This window comes from Rhinatrema bivittatum, chromosome 1 (assembly GCF_901001135.1).
Source record: "Rhinatrema bivittatum chromosome 1, aRhiBiv1.1, whole genome shotgun sequence".
In the NCBI taxonomy this organism is placed as follows: Eukaryota; Metazoa; Chordata; class Amphibia; order Gymnophiona; family Rhinatrematidae; genus Rhinatrema; species Rhinatrema bivittatum.
The window spans coordinates 530,877,260-530,900,375 of NC_042615.1; the positions used below are offsets into that span (position 1 = coordinate 530,877,260).

Consider the following 23,116-nt stretch of genomic DNA (forward strand, 5'->3'; position numbering starts at 1 on the left):
ATTAGTTGAGTGGGAGGAGTAAATGGAAATGAGAGCTGGTTAACGCTGCGTGCGATAACGATGACACACACTATTGCCGGATTTAACGCCAGAAATTACACTTTTCTGTGCGATATGCCTGCAATAGTTGTGCGTTGCGGGATGAGAGAAAGAAAGAGAGAGAGAGAGACTCTGTGGAAGCTCACTTGCATTTGAACTTTTTATACCACTTTATGAGGGGGCAATATGACGTTGGGGTGAGGTTTGTGGGGTGGGGTGGTTTCTGGGGGGCAGTTTTTACATGCACAATCATATATATGAATAGAACAGTTACCAGCAGTGAAGATTTAATGTGATTTGGAGTGATGAAAGGTAAAAGAAAAGTAGATTTGTACTATGTTCTCTCTACCTAGCTTGATGCTCTCTCTACCTAGCTGCAATCAAGGTAGGTAGAAAGTAAAGTGTACAAATCAACTCTTCTTTCACCCTTCATCACTCCAAATCACATTAAATCTTCACTGATGGTAACTGTTCTGTTCAGTTGTATAATATCTTCACCATAATATAAATAAAATAAATGTAGTTAGATTTGCTTGTTTATTGTTTTGACAAAGTCAGAGTGAGTTTTACTAGAAACTTAATTTTCACTTTCTAGGATGATTTAGTTTAACTAATTTATACAGGAAAACAAGGCTGAAATGTGGGGTTTTCCTCTCATTTACAAGTCATTATAATAAATGATTGTTACCGCAATTCACTGTTATACACGTTCTGTACAGTATATATAACTATATAAAATGCACAGACTATATGAACATTATATCTAGACGTGGAAAAACCAATGCAGAAATGTACATCAAAAGAAAAATACAACAAAATGATCCAGCAATTCCTGCACAGATTTACTCCTACGTGGGCAAAATTCCAATATCAAAGACATGATAAATTTTACATGCACTATCATAAGTTATGTTAATATTAAAAAAATGAAGCAACCATCGGACGTATAATCAATAAACTTTAAACACTGGGAAACTATGTACCAGTCTTTCTCAACAAAATGCTGTGATCAGCACAATACTTTAATTATCTAATGTCAATTCAGAATAATAGCATAGCGAGCTGTGCTATCCAGATAGAAGAAGGCAGTATTTCACAGAGCAAATCCTCAAAGTCAAAGTCATCTCAGGGTACAACAGAACACTCTACTGCTTACATTGCTAAATATAACAGAAACAAATTATGCCAGCTCATTTCTAACTATACTACAGTTGTGTGCAAAAGTTTAGGAAACTCTAGTCAAACTATGTTTCAATGAATCTCTAAGTGAACAGAAGCTAACACAACCTCTACATGTTACAAAGTTTAACACGATATCTTTATGCAATATTTTAAACATAATTACTATTTATTTGCTAATTTTAACATTGAAAATAATAAAAAAGTGAATATGTCATGTGGAAAAGTTTGCATACTCTTCCAGTTGATGCATTACTACTTTTAAAAGAAAAAAAGATGTTAATCAGGTCCAGAAAGTTTATTGACTCATTGAACAAGTTGATTGACACACTTGAATCGATATTCTGACCCTTCTGAACTCTCAGGTTGTGATTGTTTTGCTGCCTACTTTCAACAACCATGGGCTCCTCTATGCAGCAACTGCTTTGAGTATTTGAAAATCAAGATGATTGCAGAGGAAAGCTACAAAACTCTAAAGGCTTCCAGCTAGCAATTTAATTTGTCAGAAATATTGTTAAAAATGAAAGTTACATAGAACTGTTTAAGTAAATGAAGACCAATCTAAACAGTGCCTCCCGGTGGTTGAGACTATTGTTTTGCATAATTAGATATAATCAGTTCCACTAAGCCACTGGACACATGGTAGATACTCAGTGCCAGGAAGGCAGTCTTTATTATTGATTTCTTATAGATAGATAGTAGGTACCCCTCCCTCTTGAAGGTGAATACTAACAGAGGAAGGCCCGATGCCAAAGACCTTAGGGCCTATTGCTGGAGGAGACATGGTCACGCCTGAGATCATCGCACAGCAACAGAAAGAGCTTAGACTCAAGAGCTCGGGACCACAGATAAGTGTGTGACACATATCTGAAGGATTTAACCTAGGTCTGGCCAGACTAGTAAAAATTACTGAGCTCAGTAGGATAGTCACAGAAAGACAGAAACATGTAGCCAAGCAAGACAAAGATACTTACCATAAGATAGACTCTTTGTTTTAGATGCAGCTATACTAATAGTTTTCACCGCATCTTCTGGCAATGAATTCCAGAGCTTAATTATGTATTGAGTAAAAGAATATTTTCTCTTATTAGTTTTAAATGTATTACCTAGTAACTTTATTGTGTATCCCCTGGTTTTTGTACATTTTGAAAGAGTAAACAACTGATTAACATTTACTCATTCCATTTAACTCATTATATTATAGACCTCTATCATATCTCCCCTCAGCCATTTCTTCTCCAAGCTGAAGAGTCCTAACCTCTTCAGCCTTTTTTCATTGGGAATTGCTCCATCCCCTTTATCATCTTGGTCGCTCTTCTCTGTACCTTTTCTAATTCTGCTATATCTTTCTTGAGATGTGGTGACTAGAACTGAACACAATACTCAAGATGAGGTTGCACCATGGAGTGACAGAGAAGCATTATGATATTCTCTGTTTTATTTTCCATTCCTTTCCTAATAATCCCTAGCATTCTATTTGCTTTCTTGGCTGCTGCTGCACACTGAGCAGAAGATTTAAACTTATTTTCAACGATGACACCTAGATCCTTTTCTTGAGTGGTGACTCCTAGTGTGGAGCCTTGCATTTTGTAGCTATAATTTGGGTTACTCTTCCCTAAAGGCTGGATTTTCAAAGCTCTATGCGCGTAAATCCAGTGGATTACGTGCGCTGGGCCTATTTTATAAAGGCCCGGTGACGTGCGTAAAGCCCTGGGATGCGTCCAAGTCCTGGGTCTTCCAAAAAGGGGCGGGGAGGGGGCGGGGTCAGAGGCTCCCGGCACAGCGGCCATTTGCCGCTGTGCTGAGGGATCGCTTGCCGCAGGCTGCTGGCGCGCACAACCTGCGCCTGCCCGGAAGCAGACGCAGAAGGTAAAATAAAAGTTGGGGTTTAGGATAGGGCTGGGGGTGGATAGGTTAGGGGAAGGGGTGGGAAGGTTAGATTAGGGGGAAGGGAAGTTCCCTCTCAGGCCGCTCCGAAATCAGAGTGGCCTGGGAGGGAATGGGTGAAGGCTGCGGGCGTCAGCGAGCGTAGGGTGCACAATTGTGCACCTCCTTGGGCGCGCTCACCCCCGATTTTATAACATGTGCATACCTGCGCGCGCATGTTATAAAATCGGGCATCCATGTGAGCACACCGGGTAGTGCAGGCACATGTACGCCCGCGCGCTTCTTTGAAAATTTACCCCAAGTGCATCACTTTGAACTTGTCTACCTTAATTTCATTTGCCACTTGCATGCCCAGACTCCCAGTTTTGCAATGTCCTCTTGCAATTTCTCACAATCCTCTTGTGAGTTGATAACTTTGAATAATTTTGTGTCGTTGATAAACTTGATTACCTTACTTGTTGTTCCCATTTCCAGGTCATTTATTAATATATTAAAAAGCAGTGGTCCCAGAATACATCCCTGAGGCACGCCATTATTCACCTTTTTCTATTGGGAAAATGTATTACTTAGCCCGACTCTCTGTTTTCTATCATTTAATCTGTTGGCAATCCACAATAGGACACTGCCACCTATCCCATGACTTTCTACTTTCCTAAGAAGTCTCTCATGAGGGACTTTGTCAGATGTTTTCTGGAAATCCACTTACATTTATCCACATTTTATTTACACCCTCAAAAAAATATAGCACATTTGTGAGGCAAGACTTCCCTTGGCTAAATCCATGTTGGCTTTGTCCTGTTAAACTATGCTTACCTATATGTTTAGCAAGTTTGTCCTTTATTTATTTATTTATTTAATTGTAGGGTTTTATATAATGTTATTCGGTAGAGCCATCATAACGGTAATATATATTTATAATTTATGATATAATTTAATATAATTTATGATAGTTTCTACCATTTTGCCTGGCACAGAAGTCAGACTCACTGGTCTGTAATTTCCTGTATCACCCCTTGATCCCTTTTTAAAAATTGGCATTACATTGGCAACCCTCCAGTCTTCAGGTATCATCAATGATGTTATTAATAGTTTACAAATTTCCAATAGCAGGTCAGCAATTTCATTTCTCAGTTCTTTTAGCACTCTGGGATGTATGCCATCTGGTTCAGGTGATTTGCTACTCTTTAGTTTGTCAATTTGACTTAGTACATCTTCCAGGTTGAGATTGATTTATTTCAGTTCTTCTGAATCATCACCTTTGAATATCATTTCTCGCACCAAATCCTGTATTCCACTAAGGATTCGGTCTAAAATAGTTTCCCCTCTTGTTGGTTCTTATATCAGCAGCAGTCATTTATTTAATCTAGGAACTGTACTTCTACAGAATGTCCTACTATATGTAAAAGAAAAGTTTAAAAGCATCTACATTTCAAATATTTGTTTAATTGTTGATTACTGTAAAAGAAGAAAAAGAGAAATTTTCTTTGAAATATTGTTTCATAGACACTTATTGAAACAAAACAAATATTTATTGTTTGTTGCAATTCCTAATACTTTACTTTTTAGTAAAAATAAAATTGTTAAACTTTTATCTTAGGGATTGTTCATTCAGATAACATCCCCCCTCAGGACAGTCATCCCAACTTTATTCCTGTTTCTCCTCCATACCCCCGGTAGACTTTCTGCATAGGAGACCCAATAGGGAAGAGGGCATTAAACAGTATCCTCTGTGAGATTCCATCTATTCAGCTTTATTACCATTTACTACTCTGTCCCTTTTTCTTTACCTTCCAGGGCACAAGAGTCTCTCAGGAAGCTGGAATCAAACTTTTTTTTTTTTCTCTCCTGCTACTTCCAAATCTTTTCAGGAACACAGTAACAGCAGTGCTACTGGTTCCTATAGCTGTTCCCCTCTGGTACAGGCTGGTGCCACCACAACTCTTTGGAGGAAGACAGAACTGGTTATAAGATCTTCTGCATTCTCCAACGTTTATCTGCTCTCTCATCAAATCCCCACATGCAGACCCTTTTCCTTCAGGGAGCAGATCCCTGCTCCTCTGTCACTCAAGTAGTGCAGCTTTTAAAACCCTCTTAGCTTCTCTAATGCTGCCACTCTCAGCCGTCACAATGACAGGGCCACGTCTATTTAATTCTAACACTTTTTAGATTTCCTACACTGGCTCAAACCAGGTTCCTAGGGCCTGGTATCCAATTTTAGTTTTCCTATGCTGTGCCCCAGTGCATTACTGGGGGTCCCGAGTGGCTGAGGGTCTTATTCCATGCAGTGGGGCTTGCCGCAGTCCCCCTGCAACTTCCTGCATCCTTCTTCCTTTTATTTTATTTTGCCTCTTTTTCTTTTTACTTTGATTTTATTTAGTTTGACTGCCTGCTTCATCAGTCTAGCCGGGGGACTCTTCCTGGGGCATGAGTGCTCCCACAAGCACGTAAAACTTTTACATTTTTTTTCAACCTGTCCACATCAAGAAAAATGTCTGATAAAACTGCCTGAAAACTGGTAAGGTCAGCAAAACAGAACCCACAGATCACTGCAAACAACATGCTGAAAAGTTTAACTAACACTGGAGGAGTTGTCCATGAGTCCACAGTACAGTTGCGTCCTGTTGGAGGAGGTGAGAGGCCACTTGCGGGCTTGTCCGCCGGCAGCATCACAAAATATTTCATACCTAATTCTGCAAGGAAGTGTGGGGAAAAAAAATCCAAAAGTAAGAATAGAAAGCTATCATGTTTAACTTTGTACCATGTAGAATCTGCATCAGCTTCTATTCTCTTTCAGATTCGTTTCAGACCAGTGTGCCTAAACCTTTGCACACAACTGTATAATCTTAGCTTCCCTCTACTACCACTACAAATGATTTTTTGATCTGTTAATTTATATATCACAAAACTATTTCCTCGGCTTAACACAATATAAAGAGAGAAGAACAAACTGTTTCATTTTAAATAGTTTGAATAGTTCATGCTCAGTTTTTCCAGCAGTGAGTATAGCTCTGCTATAACCAAATAAGGGGTTGACTTACGCCCATTCAGAGCTTAGAAAATTTTCTGGCAAAAATGTATTCACCACCTTAAGTGAATAAAAATAATTTTATACTGAGCTGAAAAGAAATGATGAGAAGTCTTGTGCATTTCAGTAACACTGAATAAACTATATTTATACAAATTGTTAGGTCTGCCTTTATTCTTTGCTGTATAATATATTATTGGCCTCATTACAAAATGAAAGAAGTTCATTACATTTTTGGACATGTAAACTTAATTTGTTGAAATCAGCAACACTGGATATATGGCAGAGGAAGCAGATGGCATGACATTAGTGTGATCTAAGGTCAAGAAGTTAATATTGCTTGCCGCATTTCACTCACCACTCAGACTCATTTAAATATGCTCTGACACACTTACAGCCAAATCCATAGTAAACAAAAGGGAAAACTGTAGCAACAATATACATATAGGAAACTTCTTATTTACCTTAAAAAGAAAAGACAGCAATGAAAAGTAAAAAACATATATGAACTGCAATCATGGAAAAGCAACATGGATCCTGAGTAAAACTCCACTCCACCCCCTCTTTGTCCATATCTGTTAGCTACCTTCTCCTTAACTGATTGACAGCTCTCCTCTCATTACCATGTAACACTGGCTCCTCAGAAGGCAAAACCTACCCTTCACGTACTCAGAAGAAGCAGCACGCCAGGCTGGCCTGACTGCTCAAAGAGGCTTAAAGCCGGACAAAGTAGCATTTGAAATGTGGGAACAGTATGAAAAATCTGCTTAAACCTGCCATGCAATGGGACACCTTTAATAGAATAGCACCTGAAAAAAAAGGAAAAGAAAGCACAAGTTTATCAAGCCAGGAACCCAGACACTCATGACATCTATCATCATCATCAGCTATGTACTGACACCATCTACACTGCACACAGTTTCATACCTATTAGGTAGCTCTCATTTGAAGTACTGTCATACTGCTTGCGATCTCTAGAATGCAATACTTGTGGTAGACCCTTCCTATCCTCAGCAGTCACCTCTGTATCCCTGTTGCCTGTCTCCACAACATATTCCTTTGACCATGACGACAGTAATCGACACAAAGTTTTCTACAGAATGCAGCACACAACAGAGCTCTTTGCTGAAGCCAGAGGAGGGCAGCCTGAAACATAATCCATGGAGTGAAACCAGCTTTTCAGGAGCCCAAAGATATGCTTTATAACAGCCCAGGGAGAATAATGTGCATGGTTGTAATGCTCTTCAGAGGCACAAAAGGTAATGGAAGAATCAAGCAGAATCAAGCAAAGATAAAATAACCATTATTAATGTATTTGTTAGTAACCCCTGGGTTAGTTGAACCTGAATTAATGGTCCCAGAGGCCATATCTCAAATCACAGTTTCAGATGGTAAACCTCTCAACATGTTAAAAAATGTGATTTCAGGGTTTCCTGAGCAGGAAGGCAGGAAGGATAACCTTCAAGGCCCTTGCATTTCATTCACTTAAGTCCCGGTTTACAGTTCTTGTATATAGCACAGACGCATGCTCAAGTCACTTTGTAGTGAAAAGCACACTGGAAGCTGACTTTGGTTTCCAACCTCACTTTTACTGAGATGTTGTGAAATAATGTAATACAGTAGTTTATTTCACTTGTCAATATTACAAATGATATCAGGGGTTCTCAAACCTGTCCGGGAGGACCCCCAGCAAGTCGGGTTTTCAGGATATCCACAAAGTATTATACATGAGCTAAATCTGCATGCACTTCCTCCCATAACATGCACATTTTATCACATGCATATTCACTGTGGATATCTTGAAAACCTGACTAGCTGGGGGGGCCCCAGGAGAGGTTTGGGAACCTCTGATTTAAATAAATGTGTGACTTCTTACAGTTCTTGCTTAAGTTTAAGATGTTAAAGCCAATTGATTTAGTCTTTAATCTGATGTTTCTCCCATCCCATTGGTATAGGGCAAGTTAGTGCTTCCCTCCCAATGTTGGTTAAGTATTAAAGGTGAAATCCATTTTATACAGTCATTTATCTCCTACCTTTCCACATAGTTTTCTCTTCTCTTTAGTTTCCTCACAGTACCTGAATGGCATTAAATATACTCCTCTTCTCCCTCCAGTACCAGAACGATACTCATCTTCTCCAAATTTCCAGCAGATGTTCCTGGGCCCTGAGGGGGGTCCATTCCAACTCCTTTCCTCCCCCTATCTCCTTTTTCTCCTTTGGATGGCTGAAAGTCATCCCTCTCATCAGATTCTGATGATCTTCGATTACTCTTTCTTGAAGGGAACCTCTCTAATTGATGTTAGAGCAGCAAATAAATTAACTTAATTGTCCCTAATTAATGAGTACTCAAGACGTAAATAACTAAATTTAAAAATATAAAATGGACTGGGAGGGTGAATGAAAAAAAAACCCTTCTCATCCAACTAGACAACTCCATGGAGACATTAATTCAAACAGAAGAATCAGAAGACAGTCAAGGCATGTGGCCTCTTCAAAAGAAATTGAAAAATCCACACCCGAAGATGATGGTCTAGTTTTATATACCAGAGGGCCCAACCAAAGATCCTCTTCCACAGGGGGAAGCCAAACACCCCACTATTATTATGTCTACTACCCACACCAATAGAACATTCTTACTAACTTCTAGAAAGGAAATGACAAAAGATGCCTACTCTTAGCATTTCTTACCCACCTAACTAAAAAGATCTATGTGGGGTACAACAAAAAAAAAAAAAACAGACATAAAAATATAGCAATCATAAACATCCTCAATAAAATTATTTCCAAGTATATGACAATAGTAACAATAATAAAATAATCTTGATCATAAAAGCTCTTCAGCAAGTATATACTGTAAAGAACTCAAGTTACACAGCTAAATACATAAATAACACATTATCCTATAAACAGAATAATATCAAATATAATAGTAAAAACTAAAAAATATTACCTAAAAGCAGGGAGGATAACTTTTAAACAAATGTGCATGGCGGCATATAGGTGCGTATATGGCTGTGAGCAGATCTATGCTAGTATTTTTTAATCTGCACATATGATAAAATAGGCAGATCTCTACCCCACAAAATACACAAGCCTGCAGGCTTATTCATGAATACATACAGTGCATTGAAAGAGCATATATCAATACATTGAATATGTGTACTTTTTCCACCTATTTTAAAAATAGTGTGCCTAGTGATCTGGCCTATTGGCATATCATTGTTTTATATCCTGAAAATCTGGTGGTTTGTCTGTTTCAGCTTTCTTTTTTGGAAAGACAAATTTCTATTTCATGACTTATTTTTTTAATCCAGAGTTCTTTGCCTCTCCTGTAACTGTTGTTATGGGCTATGGCTGTTATGGTGGTATATGTCAGAAGAGGTTTTTAAAGTCACAGGGATCTCAAGCTTATGTGGTTAACATCCCAACATGTTCTATGCCATCTAACAGGCCCTAAGACAAATTATATTGTTAATGCTAGATCTGTTAAGAAACATACATATGATTTTGCAATAAAAGACCTGATTACGAGATGGCCACACACTGAAGTTTGGAAGTTGGAGGTCCTTTCCTTGCTTTTCCTTTTAAGTGGTTGCCTTGTGAGTTATTTCTTTTTCCTGATGGGCAAAAGGAAGGAATGTCTACCCGAGTGAATCGGGAGCGGCATCCACATCTGGGCCAGCAGACCAACATCTCCGCCCCCCTTTGAGCCCTGCATCTTTCTCTGGAGGCAGATTGTTGGAGGGTGAACTAGCTGCAGGAGTACCCATTCCACTCCCAGACCTAAAAGCAATACTCATCCTGGAGCAGCATTGAACCCCTCTTCAGCCGATGTTCCAACCAATGGTAGCAGAGGTTCCTGGTGTGATGTCGACACGTGCTCTGCATGCATTGTAGTGGTCCCAGAGCCATTGTTTTTGGAAGCTGAGGCTTTGGTGGCATCTGGAAAGATGGGGGGAGGGGGGGGGGTTGTTTAGCCATTTTCCAGCAGTTGCATCTCTTTCCTCTGGTCAGAGTAGAGATTTGGTTTTTTCGAGAGAGGTACAATGTTTTCTACTTCCTAAACCACAGACTGTGACATTGGAAGTAATTTGGGAGGCATTATCTAAGCTCTCTTTGCAAGTGGGTCAGTTTGTGGACCAACAACAGGAATTGACATTAAACTTGCAAAATCTTTGGGAGAAATCTGAAGCTGATTCTCAAAAGGTATAATTGTTGGAAAATAAAACCACATCGCTTCAGGAATCTGTGGGGTCTCTATCAAAAGGTCATCTTTATTTGACAAATAAAATTAAGAACTTGGAAAATGTCATTAGGAAACGTAATCTTCGATTTATTAACTTCCCAAAGAAAAAATGGTATCTCTCATTGAAATGTTGAGATCATACTTTTTTGAAATATTGAATATTCCTGAAAATTTAATACTTAGGTGATGCTTATGAAAAATGCTTTCCAAGATGTGAAAGCACCTCAACCTTCCTTGGATCTTCTTAACCTATCTGCAGAATTGGAAAAATCTGTTGATGAAACCATATCTCCTGTGACTCTTATTGTGACTTCAGCATTAGATTCAGAACATAAGAAATTGCCATACTGGGTTTGACCAAGGGTTCATCAAGTCCAGCATCCTATTTCCAACAGTGGCCAATCCAGGCTACAAGTACCTGGCAAGTACCCAAACACTAAGTAGATCCCATGCCACCAATGTCAGTAATAGCAGTGGCTATTCCCTACGTCGGCTTGATTAATAGCAGTTAATGGACTTTTCCTACAAGAACTTATCCAAACCTTTTTTAAAACCCAGCTACACTAACTGCACTAACCACATTCGCTGGCAGCAAATTCCAGAGCATAACTATACGTTAAGTGAAAAAGAATTTTCTCCGATTAGTTTTAAATGTGCTAATTGCTAACTTCATGGAGTGCCCCTTAGTTCTTCTATTATCCGAAAGAGTAAATAACCAATTTACATTTACCAGTTCTAGACCTCTTATGATTTTAAAGACCTCTATCATATCCCCTCCCTCAGTCATCTCTTCTCCAAGCTGAACAACCCTAACCTCTTTAGCCTTTCCTCATAGGGGTGCTTTTCCATTCACTTTATCATTTTATCCACCCTTCTCTGAACCTTCTTCACTGCAACTATATCTTTTTTGAGATACAGTGACCAGAATTGTACACAGTACTCAAGGTGTGGTCTCACTATGGAGCGATACAGAAGCATTATGACATTTTCCATTTTATTCACCATTCTTTTCCTAATAATTCCTAACATTCTCTTTGCTTTTTTGACTTCCGCAGCACACTGAGTTGAGTATTTCAATGTATTATCCACTATGACGCCTAGATCTTTTTCCTGGGTAGTAGCTCCTAATATGGAACCTAACATTGTGTAACTACAGCAAGGGTTATTTTTCCTTATATGCATCATCTTGCCCTTGTCCACATTAAATTTTATCTGCCATTTGGATGCCCAATCTTACAGTCTCGCAAAGTCCTCCTGCAATTTATCACAATCCGCATGTGATTTAACTATTCTGCATAATTTTGTATCAGCTGCAAATTTGATTATCTCATTCGTCGTATTCCTTTCTAGATCATTTAAAATTTATTGAAAAGCACTGGTCCAAGTACAGATCCCTGAGGCACTCCACTGTTTACTCTTTTCCACTGAGAAAATTGACCATTTAATCCTCCTCTCTGTTTCCTGTCTTTTAACCAGTTTGTAATCCATGAAAAGACATCGCCTCCTATCCCATGACTTTTTATTTTTCTTAGAAGCCTCTCATGAGGGACTTTGTCAAATGCCGTCTGAAAATCCAAATACACTATATCTACTGGTTCACCTTTATCCATACGTTTATTAACGTCTTAAAAAAAAAAGAAGCAGATTTGTGAGGTAAGACTTCCCTTGGATAAATCCATGCTATATTCCATTAAACCATGTCTTTCTATATGCTCTGTGATTTTGATCATTAGAATAGTTTCCACTATTTTTCCTGGCACTAAAGTCAGGCTCACTAGTCTATAGTTTCCTGGATTGCCCCTGGAGCCCTTTTTAAATATTGGCCATCCTCCAGTCTTCAGGTAGAATGGATGATTTTAATGATAGCTTACAAATTTTAACTAATAGATCTGAAATTTCATTTTTAAGTTCCTTCAGAACCCTGGGGTGCATATCATCTGGTCCACGTGATTTGCTAATCTTTAGTTTGTCAATCTGGCCTACTACATCTTCCAGGTTCACAGTGATTTGGTCAGTTCACCTGACTCCTCACCTTTATATACCATCTCCGGAACCGGTATCTTCCCAACATCCTCATTAGTAAACATAGAAGCAAAGAATTTATTTGGTCTTTCTGCAATGGCCTTGTCTTCCCTGAGAGCCCCTTTCACCCCTCTGTCATCTAACGGTCCAAATGACTCCCTCACAGGTTTCTTGCTTTGGATATATTTTAAAAAGGTTTTGTTATGAGATTTTTGCCTCTATGGCCAACTTCATTTCAAATTCTCTCTTAGCCTGCCTTACCAATGTTTTACCCTTCACTTGACAATGCTTATGCTTTTTCCAATTTTCTTCAGATGGATCCTTCTTCCAATTTTTGAAGGATGTTTTTTTGGCTAAAATAGCCTCTTTCACCACACCTTATATCCATGCCCATAATCATTTTGCCTTCCTTCCACCTTTCTTAATGCGTGGAATACATCTGGACTGTGCTTCTAAGATTGTATTTTTAAACAATGGCCATGCCTGCTGTTCACTTTTAACCTTTGCAGCTAAACCTTTCAATTTTCTTCTATTTTCCACATTTTATCAAAGTTTCCCTTTTGAAAATTTAGTGTTAAAGCTGTAGATTTACATATTGTCCCCCTCCCAGTCATTAGTTCAATCATGTTACCTTTCTCACCAAATCCTGCGATCCATTAAGAATTAAATCTAAAATAGCTTCCTCTCTCGTTGGTTCCTGAACCAATTGCTCCAGAAAGCAGTCATTTATTTCATCCAGGAGCTTTATGTCTCTAGCATGTCCTGATGTTACATTTGCCCAGACAATATTGAGGTAATTGAAAGCTCCCATTTTTACTGCCCTGGGAAATTGGTTAGCTTCCCTGATATCTCTTTGCATTTTATCATCTGTCATCTTTTTGGTCAGGTGGATGATAATATACTACTATCACTATACTCTTACCCAACATATATGGGATTTCTACCCATATAGATTCTACTTAGCATTTAGTCTCTTGTATGATCTTTATCCTGTTGTGCTCTATACTCTGACTGGGATTATATTCTTAAACCTTTTTTTACGTAATAGTGATCTGTTTTTCCATGGCCTGAAAGTTTGCATCTTTCCTGATGTATCTAGACCAACTCAGATTAAAAGGAAAAGATTTGTATTACTACGACCTGGAGTTTTATAACTTGCTGCTCTTTTTTGATTCAATTTTCCCTGTAAATGTAAAATACAATTCCAGGGGTTAAAATATGGTTTTTTTTTATCCTGCTCGGTTATCAGCTTTCCTTAATGATAGGCAGCAACAGAGAAGCAGCTCTGAGATATTTCTTCCTGAAGCTACCCCTTCCCCAACCAGTTAAATGCTTATATATTGTATGGGGTCCTCTCAGTGTGTTGCCATTAATTCTTAATATATAAAGTTGTTCTTCATTTTGCTTTTGAACTACAGATGATCTCTCCCTTTTAGTTTGTGGACTGATATAGCTTAAGGGATTGAAATAATTCTTTATATTATATATTTTGTTCTCTAGTATTTCTTTTTTTCTTCCTGTGCAGTTACAAACAAGTGTCATACTTGAAATATGTTTGGGAAAACTTTTATAAATAAATATATTTTTAAAAAAAAGACCTGATGTACTATGCATAACGGAATCCTGGCTTCTTGACTCTGATAATGCAATTGTTGATGGTCATGAAATACCGAGTGTGTCTGAGGTTCACAACTCAGGAATCATTTTTGACCAAGGCTAGTCTTTTAAAACTCACATTAGATCTGTAGTACAAATTTTTATTTTTATAAATTGTGGCTTTTGCGTAATTTGAAACCATTTCTAGAACCAAGTGATTTTGTATGCTGTTACAAGCCTTAATTTAAACAGGCCTAGATTACAACTATTCTATTTACCTTGGTTTACATGCCTCTGCTATTCAAGCTCTGTAAGTTGTTTTAAATTCTGCTGTTCTATCTTCGAATATGGGCCAGCCTCACTGTCAACCAGCTTGGAATTTCTCATTCTCCTTATCTCTATCTTCTCCCTAACAGGTGATAGAGGTTATCAGTTCAAAACCTGGCTCATGATCCCCCTAGCACATCCACAGATTGCAGCAGTTGAACACTTCAACAGGGCCCACCAGACAAACTAGTGTAGTCATTGAGAGAACCTTTGGCCTACTCAAAAATGCATTTTTGCTGCCTGGACAGGTCAACGAGATGACTCTCCTATAACCCAAGAAAAGTCTGTGATATCTATTCAGCCTGCTGCATGATTTATAACTTGGCCAAAACCCATGGCCTGCCTCCTTCCAAGGGGCATTATGCTCATTTAATATGGCTAAATGATGAAAAGGAGGAGAAGCAAGCAAATAACATGGCTGAGGAGGAATTTCAGGAAATACAGCACCAGATTCACCAGTAAGCTATAAATGAAAGGAACACGTTGATACAAAGAAGTTTTCAAGGTGAAGATTCATAGGATAAACATTATTATTTCTTGGGGCATTCTCTCCTTTTGGGGGTGGCCTCATATAGCTTGGACTGCCTTAGTCTGGTGCTTCTGTGCAGGGACTTTCAGTCAGAGGCACAGCTGTAGGAGGGCATTGAAGGTGGAAAGGCTCCAGACAGCCAGAGGAAAAAGATTTGGCAGGTCTGGTGTGCTGTACCTCTTCAGAGGATGTGGAAGATGAAGCCATTCCCTTGTAATCAGAGACACCTGTGTCATCAGATGAATAGGAGGCAACCTTTGAGGTGGTGGAGACATCCTTGGAGGTGGTAGAACCATAGGTGGAGGAGACATCATAGGTGTCTTGGACATACAGGGATAGCCAGCCACTGAACTGGTGAAGCTACAATTAGTGAAGGATGAAACCATGGTAGTTATGGTGCCGATGCAGGGAGAGACAGTATCTAAGTGTCCTGTGACTGCTAGGAAGCATTCTATGTTGGGTGCCACTGACATGGAGAAATGCACCGAAGCATCTCACTCCAAACAGAACTAATGGAATGTAATTCCTCCAGTAGCACCTGTCTAACATCCTGCAGTTCCACTAGCAACACTTCCTTTAGATCCTATATGTCCTGAGGTATGTCTACAAAGTAGTCTGCCAGTCCATCAGTTTGGAGCAGCATGTGGCTTTCAGCTGGAGTGAAAAGCAACTGGTCATCTGATTTTGGTGAACGGCTTGGCTCTTCCCTTCCTATTCGTTCTCCCTCATTGCCCTCATGTCTAAAGACATCTGCAGAATAGACTCACTATAGGTGGGTAAAGGCTTCTCCTTCAACAACGTCTCAGTGTACTCCTTATCTCTTTCTGATTCCATTTCATGCTCTTCTCTGGCTGCCATAGACTCTGGATATCTCTTCTCTTCAGAATTGCTCTATGCCTCCGGACTTTCTGGAAGCACTCTTGGATAATACCTAGGCCTTCCCAGACCACTGGGGCCTCACCCATCTGAGTCATGTTGTGTGTCATCACCTGCAGGAAAGTAAAGTACACAAACTGTCACAACTGACTCTATCTATCATGCTTCTCTCCTATTACACATTGGACTTCCCTTACAGGTATGGAGAATAGCTCAAGGCGCAGGACTCTTTGGCATCTTGCTACTGAACAGCCTTCTAGTTTACCAGGCCATAAGGTTTCTGTGCTCCCATAATGATGTTTTTTGCAAAAATAAACAAGCATGAATATAGAGACAGCTCACTGCAAGGTGCTCCCCATGACTGCCATCTTTATCAGCCTTCAGGACCACAGGCCTCATGCAAATATGTAAATTTCTGTATAGTTCTGTGATCTATTAACAAGTATTGAGAGAATATTGGGTGCAATTTCAAACTACAGCAGGACCATTTCTTACAATGGGATAAAACAGACCGATGATAGATCATCCGTACACCCAATCCCAATACAGCAACATCCTCAATAATTAATCTTTCATAGTAAGATCTCATTAACTCAAAGATACAAGTTATCAAAAAAGGTTTGCCTTTTGTTCCTATAGTCTGTTTCCATTCATTCCAAATGGAGATGGAATTGTTTACATTTAGTCGTAGCTTACAACTGAAGCTATTTTTCTCAACTTCATTTACATCAGATATAGTTAATTCCACTGTGACTCTGAGGTCCAATTGGTGTCCACCAGGCCCATGTGATCCTATCATCTCTACATTCTATGAGCTAATGTGAAGAAATATGGTATCTTTTTCTACTTCTAGGCATTGAGTGTACCATAATTTAACAAAACAAGAACAATCAGCGTTATATGATTTAGCGCATAATTCTATGATAGAGATAAAACCAGCCCATCTTGAAGTATTTCTTGCAGATAAAGGTGGATGAGGGCATAGTAACAGTTTTATATTTTGGGATTAATATAAACTGGTAAAAAAAAGTAATACTCTCCATATATACATTGTTTGTGATTTCTGTTATAAAAGTTTTCTTTAGTCTATGGCTCCCCTATAAAGAGGACTGTAACATTTTGGAAATGCATATTTTGAATTGTCTTCTATTAATTTTCTTTGTTGGAGAAGTGTGTATTGTAATCCAAAAACTTTTCTTTTTTCTTTTTTCATTGTAAAATGTTAAATAAGAAATTCAATAAACTATAAATTAAAAAAACAAACAAACAAAAAAACCAGCTGACAAAAGGGGCGCGATTGTAGTATTAGACAAAAATATGTACAAAAGAGAGATAAGCAGACAGCTGTCAGATAGCTCCTTTTATATGCTCTTCCAAGAAGATATTACGATGTCCCTCAAAGATATTGATAGGCTATTGGAAGCAGCTAAAGAATGTTTGTGGATTTCACCCAGGGAATATTGTTTTTTTGTGAATCGACCATCCGGTTACCCCTTTGATGTATGTCACTCGCAAAATACACAAGACCTTACTTGGCCTGCCTGGATGATTGATTATCTCAGCAAAAGGCTCTTTATTAGAACCAATCTCAATATTTGTGGACACATTTTTTAATCCTTTAATCCTTTAATCCTTTTAATCCATTCCCTTCTTACATCAGGAATGCTGAGGACATCATCACTGTTTTGGAAGCATATACAAGGCCTTTTCAAGGTTTATCTATTGTTACTATTAACATCACTGCACTCTATACTAATATCCCCCAAATGGAGGCATATAACATCATTGTGAATATATTGAGAGAGTGTGATACCACAGCACACATTCTATCTGCATTCCTTTGTCAACTGGTACATTTTGTACTCACTAAACATTTTTTTTAGTTTTGATGGAGCCTTTTACCATCAAATTGCAATGAGAGAGTTGCAATGGGTGCCTCCATGGCCCCAGAAGTGGCCAATTTATATGTTGGCCAATTTGAAACGATCTGGCTTCCCTCATGTCCCTTTCAAAAAGACATAGTGTTATGGGGGCGATATATAGATGATATATTGATGCTGGGGACGGGAGGTGAGACAATGTTTTCTAAATTTATGGTATAGCTCAATCAGTGTGATCTGCATTTACAATTTACAGGCACTATTAGTCAATCTTCATTACCATTTTTAGATATCTATATCCATCTACAACAAAATAGATTTATGTTCTCAATATATAGAAAACCTACAGATAGGAATTTGTTACTGTCGTATCAAAGTTATCATCCTCAGTGCCTCAGAGACAATCTGCCTTCTGGTCAGTTTTTGTAGTTGTAAAGATTATGCTCTACTGTTGAAGAATTTAAAATCAAAGCTGATGATATGCGCCACAATTTTTTAGAATGTGGGTATCCAGCAAATGTTATTAAAAAAGCATACAAAAGAGCTCGTTGGGCTAATGGGTCATTACTACTTCAGGTGACACAAAGTGACCATGTTAACCGTCCTGTTTGTGTGTTGCCATACACTCCACAAACATTTTGTATACAGTAGAGCATACGTTATCATTGGGATGTTTTGAAATTACATGCAGTTTTCTTACAGCCTCCGCTCTTTGCTCTTCATCGAGGAAAGAATATATGTGATCACATTGTACATTCTAAGTACCGTGAACAATTTACACTCATGCCTAACAACAAAGCAGGTCACTATCCATGTGGACATTGTTGAGTTTGTCAATATTCACATGCAGGGGATATAATCCCGCTGGAGAAATTGGCTTGATTCAGAATGAGACTATACACTACTTGTGATTTAGCATTAGTTGTGTATCTGATTTGGTGTCCTTGTAAGTTGATATATGTTGACAAAACAAAACCCAAACCACGCACACAGATCATCGAACATCGGAATGCTTTAACGTGTTTAAGATGAAGGCACCTCTTGTCCAACATTGTGTTAAACAAATGCATAAATTTGATGAGTTACATTTTGCTGTACTCCAACAATTCCATTTGAGAACATGTGGGGGTAATATTAACACTATTTTACTACACACTGTACAAAAATAGATTTATAACTTGCATGCTCTTCAATCAGATGGTCTGAATAAAGGAGTGGAGTGGATAGTGTTTCTTTAAGGAATTTGCTATTAAAAAGAAAAATTTTGATTGGTTCGGGCTAGTTGACAATTCTATCTGAATGTATGTTGATTAGTGGATGATCACTAGCCACTTGTATTTAAAAATATTTATTAATATGTGATTTTCTGGTTGCAGTTAGATCTCTGCCTCTCTCTTTTTTTGTTGGTTTGTTGATTCTTATTGAGTGAGAATTTTTGCCGATTTTGCTTTTGCGAATATATGTATAGTTACATTCTTAATAGATTCTATGTGCAAGTACCTTAATGCCTTTCTTACAAAGACTGCTCATCTTGTCTTGCTTCAGAGCATGAGGTGTCCTGCTCACCAACCCTTTGCACTGCAGCCTCTGATATGATTTTCAGGACCATCCACTTTGCTGAGGTGAAGGTGATCTGTCTGGCGGACCCATCTATTCTCATTCTTGCCTGTTTGCCCTTGACCTTGCATCTAAGGTCATGCCACTTGTGACTGAGGTCTTGCACATTTCTGTTGTTGTGGAAGACTGCATTTAGTTTACAGTTTATTTTCTCCTAGGTCTGCTCCTTTCTATATGAGCCCACTTTCCTATATAGGCTATTCTGGAGCTTCATGAGCTCCTTGACAAGAAGGTCCACATCCCATGGCTGGAAGTTAGGCTTCCTAGGTAGGTCCCTTGTTTCTAGGCACCTGTCAAACAATAATTCAACATCTTTCATTACGCTATTTTCATGCACTAGTCATATGGCACTTTGTTGTTGATATTATATCAGAATATGTATTTTAATAATTATGGATTTTATTTTTCTTGTATTTATTATTTTTATGTTCTTTTTGTCATTTTAAGAGACTTTGATTTGATTTTGATTATATCTTTTTGTACACCGTTTTGACTAAACTTTGTTTGTAAAAGCGGTATAAAAACATTTTTAAAATAAATAAAGATAGGCAGTGAGACCAACAGTTAAATAAACTCATATCCGCATAATGGCTATATAATTACGCTTATACGGGGGCAGGATTTACACACAGAAAATCAACCCATAAACTTTTATAAAATAGAAAGTAATATTTAGTCCAGAACCTGTATAAACCTACATTTATATGATGTATGCATGTATAGTGTCCCCTTTTTTTTCCTATACATGTATTAATTTCTTATATGTGCATGTAGGTGTTAAAAGTCCAAAGCATTTGTGGAAGATGAACTCACTGGATATAATTTTCAAAAGGTTTTATGTGCGTAAATGGACTTTTGAAAATTACTAAGTTACAGGCATAAATGTGCTTTTCAAAATTGCTATAATATATGCTACTTTTATGTACATATGCCTTTGAAAATTCACTCCATTATCTGAAGCGTGTTTCTACATTATTTTATCAGAGATGGTGAGGACGTTCATTCACACTATACATTCATCTGTGTTATTTTATGGTTCCGTGTATTAGAAGACTTCAGAGTATTTGTTTCCAGAGAGTTACCTTTGCTCTCTGCAACCAACATACTCCATTTTGATTTGTTTATGTCTGAATGGGAAGCAGCCGAGGTTACTGACCATTCTGCCTTGCTTCAGGTGATTTTCCTCAGACTCTAAAGGGTTGATTTGTGTGGGTTCTTCTCATTTAAATGGGGTGCAGGTGGGTGAGGTGACGAGGTTATAGTTAAATCTAGGATTCCTTGATAGCTCACAGCTGGGAGCTTTTATGAGAAAGCCATCAAATACTCCTTTTGCCTGCATGTCTGAATATAGGAGCCCTAGAGGAACTGCTGTACAGACAAGCAGACTTCTATTGACATGTGGAGCTTCCAGAGATGTAAGTGTCAGAATGGTGATGAAGGGCTTTCTAGCTGGGAGCTGGCCCTACTTGGTAAGGATTAGCCCTCTAGTTAGATTAGCCACATGTTTAATTCCAGGATTGCTAAAATACTGTAAGGTTAGACTGATTTTGGGGTCCTATTATTTTCATTGACATTCCCAGCTTTTGGGAGAAAGAGGTTTGTGATTAGAACTTGATGCAGAGAGTTTCTGTTGAAACGAGCTCCTACTTGCACATCTATAACACCACTTCTCTGTTGGAAGGTTTCCTCTTGGTGAAAGAAAACACTCAATTTCAGCAGCTTCCCTTCCCATTGTGTGATAGTAGTTGTGGTGATGTAGATAAGAAGTATCCCTGTAAAGACTATACCTGTGCTTGTGGCTTTACTGCACAAATATCTCTGGCCCTTCCAGCAGGGAAAATCTAATAGGTACTTATAGCTCTGTAGTATTTTGGCCATTACAGTTAGGAGATTTAGGGGAGCTTGGTCTAGAAGTTTGACCCTAATAAACAGGAGCTGAACTAAGGCTGCTGTAAGTGAAGGTGAGTGGAGATCTGATGCTATTGGAAAATGATGGATGCATAGCTACATGCTGGATGCATAGCTACATGCTGGCCAGTGTGTGGGTGTGAGGGTGGGTGCAGTAGGCTGTCCTGTAAGGAGCTTGATTCTGGGATGACATGGTATGTACTATGTAGCATGAAAAAGAAAAAGATACACATACAATGTTACAAATATAATATTTTAATCAAATATATTTTTTAAACAAATATACAAATTTTTATAAAAATACAAAAAGTAAGAATAGGAAAAACTAGGGATATAACTATTTAGATAAAAAAAGGCCCCATGAACCTCAGGACAGGTCTTGATAGGCTTAGGGGACCGGGGGCAGCAGTGGTTGCCACATGCCCATCAGCTCAAGACCAGCCATTAGGCCCTCTTGAGTGTGGAATTGATGCTCCATCACTGCCACCAGCCTCCTGAGGTGACTTGTATCTGCCAACATCTTCCCTATCCTCTGGACAGTGGCATCCATGGCCTCAATAGACTGGGCTTCTGGGCTTTCAGCAGGCACTTCAGCTACAGAGCTAGCTTTTGTAGGCATGGGGTGCTGCCTAGTTTCAAGAGGAAGCTGCCCTGAGAGATGTTTACCTCCTTCCTCAAGCAATGACCGGGCGCCCTCAGGATTTGCGTTGTGAGGTCCTGGAACAAAATAGGAAAGAGGCTGAGGTCCTTGAAGCCTGAGGCCGCCAGAGGAGTCTGGCTTGTGTGTCATTGCAGGAGGTGGTGGCGGTGGTGGGTGATATCCTCCTGCAGCTGGGATTGCAGCTGCATTGGCAGGAAGGTCCTAGTCTTCTGCCTCTTCCTCCTCTTCATCCAAGGAGGAGCTGCTGTTAGAATATAGAACATAACGGGGTAGATTTTCAAAGGGTTACGCGCGTAACCCCAAAAAACCTACCCCTGTGTGCGCCGAGCCTATTTTGCGCAAGCCCCGGGATGCGCGTATCTCCTGGGTCTTTCAAAAATGGGCGGTCCGGGGGCAGGGCCAGGGGCGGCGGTCTGGGGGCGATCCCGAGTCCTCCGACACAGCGGCCGTGCCGGAGGTTTGTGTGCTGGCAGCCGGCCGGCAGGTGTAACTCGGCGAGATAAGGTGGGGGGGGGGGGGGATTTCGGTAGGGCTGGGGGTGGGTTAGATAGGGGAAGGGAGGAAAAGGTGGGGGGGAGCTAAAAAAAAGTTCCCTCCGATTTCGGAGCGGCCTTGGAGGGAATGGGGAAAGCCATCAAGGCTCCCCTTAGGCTTGTTATGTGCAAGGTGCACAAGTGTGCACCCCCTTGCGCGCGCCGACCCCGGATTTTATAAAATGTTATAAAATTGGGTGTACATTTGTGAGCACCGGGTAGCACCACAAATGTACCCCGCGCGCGCTCCTCTAAATCTCTGCCCCAATATTTGCCATACTAGGTCAGACCAAAGGTCTCATCAAGCCCAGTATCCTGTTTCCAACAGTGCCAATCCAGTTCACAAGTACCTGGCAGAATTCCATGCTGCTTATCCCAGGGATAAGCAGTAGATTTCTCCACACCCATCTTAATAATGGTTTATGGATTTTTCTTCCAGGAATTGTCTAAATCTTTACTAAACCCAGCTATACTAACATCTTTCACTACATCCTCTAGCAACGAATTCCAGAGTTTAATTATGTGTTCAGTAAAAAAATATTTTCTACACTTTGTCTTAAATGTATCACCTAGTAACTTCACTGAATGTCCCCTAGGCTTTATATCTTTTGAAGGCATAAATAACTGATTTGCTTTTACCTATTCCACTCCACTCATTATTTTATAAACCTCTTTCATATCTCCCTTCAGCTGTCTCTTCCCCAAACTGAAGCGCCTTATTTATTTATTTAAATGACTTGTATTCCACCAATCCACAAATCTTGGTGGATAACAACAATACATACACAATC

The 23,116-nt window shown here is 39.2% G+C and overlaps 1 protein-coding gene across 2 annotated transcripts in view; it reads right to left on the bottom strand.

Moving 5' to 3' along the window:
* Window positions 1–23,116, bottom strand: part of SPATA6L (spermatogenesis associated 6 like) — a 183,778-nt gene that overhangs the window by 23,690 nt on the left and 136,972 nt on the right. The window contains exon 11 of one of the 2 annotated variants that reach the window (XM_029613501.1): window positions 14,116–15,839. The exons of the other annotated variant lie outside the window; for it this stretch is intronic. Coding sequence (XP_029469361.1) covers window positions 15,836–15,839 — 4 coding nt within the window. The 3' untranslated portion in view covers window positions 14,116–15,835. Of the gene's footprint in view, window positions 1–14,115; window positions 15,840–23,116 lie in introns of those variants that run through there. 2 annotated transcript variants of the gene reach the window in all.